The sequence below is a fragment of the Balaenoptera borealis genome, assembly GCF_965194805.1.
Source record: "Balaenoptera borealis genome assembly, chromosome: 3".
Classification (NCBI taxonomy): domain Eukaryota; kingdom Metazoa; phylum Chordata; class Mammalia; order Artiodactyla; family Balaenopteridae; genus Balaenoptera; species Balaenoptera borealis.
Window position 1 is genome coordinate 12,632,529 of NC_138866.1, and position 6,000 is coordinate 12,638,528.

Here is a 6,000-nt window from a genome sequence, read left to right on the forward strand (position 1 = left end):
TTTGGAAAGAGCCATGGATAATTCTGAGGTACACCAAAAGTCGGGGGGCTATTGAAGTAGCCAGTATTTGTTATGCCCATTTGCATTTGTTTGTCCCTAAGACTGGATAATAATTTTATGAAATTAAACCATTTTGGGTGGGTTTATGAGTTCACTACAATTAAGCCTCATATTTTGCTAATTTTTCCTATCATTTTTTATTATAATTCTTTTTTATAGGAAGATATAAAATCATTAACTGCTCATGTAATTGAAAATTACTGGAAAGCACTGGAAGATGTAGATTATGTACAAACATTTAAAGGATTGAAACTGAGATTTGAACAACAAAGAGAAAGGCAAGATAATCCCAAACTTGACAGGTAGATTACCACATATTTGAACCTATTCATTCAGTGACAGGTTTATGATGGTAGCTCTTTTTTGCTTGTTTATTATTTAGCTTGGCAGCAGAGGGGAAAATAAACAGATGGAGGTTGTAGTTTTCTCTAATGGTCAATGTAAATGTTTTCCTGACAGTGTTAGGTGGGTATCAGTATGATCTGTAGACTTTTCTCAGGCATATATCAAGTTAGATAATGCAAAAGAAAAAAAGCAAAACACTGATATGGCAATAAGGCTACTTTTGTGTCCGAAGTAAAATCAGAATATTATTGTATTTGCTTTGCTTTAAGGTTACAAATTATTTTAATGCAATCGTGTACATTTTTTTTAAATACCTGAGTTCACATTACTTGTGGTATATTTTAAAATCTGTAAATTAAGACTTAATTCCTAGTGTTAGTAAGTTTAATAACTGATCTGTGACAGTACAATTTTGATAATGGGAATTTTGGTTGCACTAGTTAACACTAGATATGGTGGAGTGTAGTTTTTTGTTATATGCTAGGTAAAATCTGTTTGTTTTTTTTTTCCCACCTTTGTGTGTATAAATCTGTATTATTCCATTTATCTATTAAGACTGTAATTTGGGATAATATTTGAAGACGAAAGTCTTTATATGAGTCTATTAATTCTACTTTCTTCTCTTTACTCATAGTATGCGTTCCATTTTGAGGAATCATAGATATCGAAGAGACGCCAGAACACTAGAAGATGAAGAGGAGATGTGGTTCAACACAGATGAAGATGACATGGAAGATGGAGAAGCTGTCGTGTCTCCATCTGACAAAACTAAGAATGATGATGACATTATGGATCCAATAAGTAAATTCATGGAGAGGAAGAAATGTATGTTGAAAAGATGGGCAAGGAAAAATTGAAGGCTTTCTCACTCTGGGTTTATCCTTTCTTTCTTGACAGAGTGATTAGTATCTACTTTGTGTCACAACAGATATTAAAAGACTCTTGCTTTATAGAGTGTGAATTTAATAGCTCTGTTGGGAAGGTATAGACTAAATTTTCCTAATTTGTCTTGAGTGAGATATTTCAGGAAGGGGAGGAACACTGACTATAATACTGAAGGTCTCCTTCCTTCTCAGTAGTGAAGTCCTGTGGATAAGGATGCTTAGTATTTTGCTAAGCTTTGTTCATAAACTGAATTTCAGTGTCGCTCTCTGGCAAAGGAGTAAGCTAGTTAATTGTGTTTTTAGTGCCATCTCACTTGGAGGTTTTTAAAAAGATGCATATGGGTGACAATTATTGACAGTATTCTCATTTTTAGTAAAAGAAAGTGAGGAAAAGGAGGTGCTTCTGAAAACGAATCTTTCTGGTCGGCAGAGCCCAAGTTTCAAGCTTTCCCTCTCTAGTGGAACAAAGACTACCCTCTCCAGCCAGTCACCTGCAACAAATCTGCCTGGTTCTCCAGGCTCACCTGGATCCCCAGGATCTCCAGGCTCTCCTGGATCCATCCCTAAAAATACATCTCAGACGGCAGCTATTACTACCAAGGTATGTTTCTGACTCCCAGACCTACCTAATTGAAGCTTTCCCAACAATAAAATTGTTGTGACTAGTAGTCCCTTTGGTTACTGCCTTTTGGAACTGGTTTTGTGAACTAGAGAATAATTCTCCCACCAGCAGTTGAGAAATTTCTGAAAGTTTTTATGACCAATTCAGAAGTTTGAATATATTCTTATTTTGGTTATTTGCATTTTAGAACCTTAAGTTCACATTTGTATGTGTCAAAACATTTACAGAAATTTTAAAGTTAAATTATTTACTTTTATCAGCTTTCCCAATTAATACCCAGATAAAGACTTCGTAGGAAGAAGATAATCTAAATATCTGGACACTCCTAACTTAATTTTGTCAAGCAAGGTTTATAAAAAAGAATTAACTGTCTACTATCACTAACATTTCATTTAGGAAGGATCAAAATTTTACCACCAAAAATGTAGTAAAGACATAATCTCAGAAAAAACCAATTCTTTTGGCCGCCTTATGTTTCCCCGGACTAGCAGTTAACAGACTGGCATGTGGAATTCATTGATCTGCGTCAGGACTAAAGTGAGCTGCAGTGGCTTCCGGTGACGGAGCAGGGCTGAGAGGAAGCCTGGACGGAGTAATGAGGAAGGGACAGGGCAGAGTCACTTGCCTAGCCTTGATAGTCTGTCTACCCTCATTTCTAGTGGTCTGTTTATTTTCTGTGGTTTTAATTTTGATGCTGTTTAGACTCTGTTAAAGAAAATTTTTTTAATGCATAAAGTCTTAAAACTTATGTTTTGAATTTTAAATTCAGTAATTAGTGTTTATCTCCTGGGTGTTTCGCAAGGATCATAAACTGCTTAAAATTTTATCATGGAAAACTTGGGAAATATGTAATGAACTTCAGCTGCATACAATCTCACCTCCGAGAAATAACCAGTTAGTATACTGGGGTGGGGGGTATATCCTTTACCCAGGCTTAAGACATATGTATTTGAAAATGTAGTGTTTTCTTAAAATAATCCTTATTTCTGAACAGGGAGGCCTCGTGGGTCTGGTAGATTATCCTGATGATGATGAGGATGATGATGAGGACGAAGACAAGGAAGACACGCTCCCTTTGTCAAAGAAAGCAAAGTTTGAGTCATAATGGCAACTGCCTGTGATCAGTACCTGTTGAGAAAACTGGTTCTCTACCCCTCCCCACTACAAAATCTATAACAAAGCAGTGGTCTCTTGTGAATGACTGACACAGATCAGCTTGCACACTTGACTTCTGCTCATCAAGTGCCAATTCAGTGGAGCAGGAGGAGGGGATAATTATACATTTAGGGGGAAGACTGACTTACACCTTTGAGGTCTCCAGCTTGGACCACACATTGCCCTTTTCTCAGGGAAGGAAATGGAAACAAAAAGCCAACAGGGCAGGGGTTTTGTAAGTGGAACTCTGGATTGACTGGTCAGTTGCTACAATCAGAATATGCTTTCTCGGACCATGTTTGAGACTCAGAAGAATAGGCTTTTCTGCCCTAATTCTTCACTAGTTAAGAAGAATGCCAGCAGTTTCTTTGTATAAAGAGACCTGCCTTTAAAATCGTACATTCTGAACATTTTAGTCAAGCTACAGCAGGTTTGGAAAAACCTCGTTGGGGGAGGGGCGAATATGAAGTTTCCTCTTTTTTATCTGTTCCCTTTGCCCTTCAAACTGCAGATTTTTTTTTTTAAGTGGGGATTTGTCCCTACTTGATTAAAGATTGAGTGGAATTCTAGATGTGGTCATTTGTGTCATAATTTTTTTTGTTTCATTTTGTTTTTGATTTTTTTTCTCCTGAGTGTATGCTTAGTTGTTGAGTATATATATTTGGGACCATTAAAAATTTTTTTGATGTAATATAACCTAACGTTGTGCTGGTACCTGTTTTACCATGTGTAATTTTTGTTCTCCATCACAGTTCTTAAATTTGTTTAGAGTTTTATGAAAGAAAGATGGTATAGTTTTTATTGACAAAAGCAAAGTAATCTTACAACTATGTGCATACAAAAAGCAATACTATTTTGTGACTAAATATTTTATATTAAAATTTACATCAGCAACTGTCTTGAGAATTCAGGGAAATAGAGTGGAATTTAAAATTTCAGCAGTTTTGTTAAACCTAGAAACATGAAATTAGTATTCCAAAGAGATTCTGAAATTTCATATCTTGGGGAAATGATGGTACATTAAATCAAAATTGAGGATGAATAATTTTAAAATAACGTATTTGACTTTTGAGTAATAAAAAAAGTGAAGAGTAAGAGAAATTGTATTAGTTGTATTTTTCTTTTTTCTTTTTTTTAACTACTCCCTTTGGAATACCAGTTGGAGTTGTAAGCGGTGGTTCCTAAATAAATACCTGGTCAGAGGACCATCATCAGATACCACTTCATTAAAACAGTATGTTTAAATAGGTTCTTTTTATTGTCTTAGGTGTGCTAAAATTCTTTTAAGGAAATGAAAATAAGTATCTCAATTCCACATACCTTCACTTTTTTAAAAAGTGAAGATTTTAGAACTTACTGAAGAATGTATTTGCAAATGTGAATAAAAATTCATATCTAGTAAAAGGATACTATTTTAAGTATCATATACTTTAACTGGATAATCTAGCAAGCACTGTGTGCTTCTACCTTAGCTCCTCTTTTGCTTAGCCCTCAGTACATTGTGATACCAAAAACAAGGTTATATGGAATAGTTGCATAGAAAACCAGAAAGCAACAACTTGCTACAGTCAGTCATGAAAAGTCTTATTGTTGGCTATTTTTTTTTTTTTTAATGAAACTTTGGGTGCGTTATTAACTGTAAGAGTTTAAGTGTATTTCACTACAGTATAGAGCTACTTCTGGGTCACAAGTTCTGGCAATTAATAATTTTAATCAACTTATCTTGCAAATAAAGAGAACAGAAAATAGGATGTAAGTTAATTATATTATGTCTTCCTTTATTACCTAGAAAGTCCCATGTGAAATGTTTGTGCCTTAAACATACAGTTTAAACTGACCTTTCTGATTGACTCATGGAACATGTATTTGTCTTGCTATTCTGGGGGTTCTTGGGTAGTGGGAAGAACCATCTCTTGTTTTCATGAATTGTGGTCCAGTATATTAAAAAAAAAGATACTAACTATTGGCCTTCAACATTTAAGGGATGCCCTTTCATTGATGGACAGATGGGTTACTGAAGCGGAACTTCACACATGCTGCTACAATAGGAGAAAAGTCTAAACAGCTGCTTGTTTCATGGAGGAAGACTATTAGCAATAAATTGCTAGAAACACAACACTTGAATTGACACAGTTCCATCTGACTGACTCAGAATTCCACACTTTGAAGTTTAAATACTATTTTGATAACCGATGTGAATATAATGATGTAAATACATATTTTAATGATACCTGTTGGTTCTTTTGCTCATTTTAAAATGAAAAATTTCACTTCTCAGAGTGATTACCTAGCAATTGCTGAAAAATATCTGTAATTGCTACAGAAAACACCCTGACATCCCATCTTGTCCAGAAATGCTACCCTGGCATTTTTTTTGATAGAATGAAGCCTGTTTGGGGTTTTCTATGCCTGATTGTACTCAGATCCTGCATGTCATTTTCTCTGGAGCACCAATGTGCAAGTCAGTTTTGTGAATTTGGAAATGAAGGGGAGACATGGAGCAGGGGGGGACATTCCTCGGTTTTTATTCTTTATTTAAGCAGTGGCCTTTGTAAAGCTTGCAAGATTAGAACAGCAAGGAGTTTACACTGGAAGATTTCTTTAAGTGGATAACTATGTTATCAACCTATTTCTAGTATTCACCATGAATAACTTTGTTTAAACAGCATTGTCAAAATCCCTTTGGGGGAAAATTTAGGACCTTCGAAATTCTTCTACACAAGGAAACTTTTTCTGCCATAACATCCATTTTGAGCAAGAGAATTAATTATAGAAACATTTTTATGGAATGGATTATTGTCTACCATTATAGTGGGACATTGATACATGAAAAAATGGGGCAATCATCAGTGTTTGTGCTCAGTGCTAAATCAGTCTGATTTTTCTCTGGCCTTAATGCTTCATCTTGGCTCTTTTGAAAGGCAACTGTAGAGA

At 35.2% G+C, this 6,000-nt stretch overlaps 1 protein-coding gene across 8 annotated transcripts in view; it reads left to right on the forward strand.

The window, feature by feature from the left end:
- PPP4R3A (protein phosphatase 4 regulatory subunit 3A) overlaps nucleotides 1–5,294 on the forward strand; it is a 41,617-nt gene extending 36,323 nt beyond the window's left edge. For 5 of the 8 annotated variants that reach the window (XM_082384515.1, XM_082384516.1, XM_082384510.1 and 2 more), the window contains 4 exons: nucleotides 220–362; nucleotides 1,040–1,230; nucleotides 1,664–1,890; nucleotides 2,906–3,635. In XM_082384515.1, coding sequence (XP_082240641.1) covers nucleotides 220–362; nucleotides 1,040–1,230; nucleotides 1,664–1,890; nucleotides 2,906–3,016 — 672 coding nt within the window. In that variant the 3' untranslated portion in view covers nucleotides 3,017–3,635. Of the gene's footprint in view, nucleotides 1–219; nucleotides 363–1,039; nucleotides 1,231–1,663; nucleotides 1,891–2,307; nucleotides 2,449–2,905; nucleotides 3,636–5,048 lie in introns of those variants that run through there. The other 3 variants (XM_082384512.1, XM_082384511.1, XM_082384514.1) reach the window with 3 other exon arrangements.
- The last annotated feature ends 706 nt before the right edge of the window (nucleotides 5,295–6,000 follow it).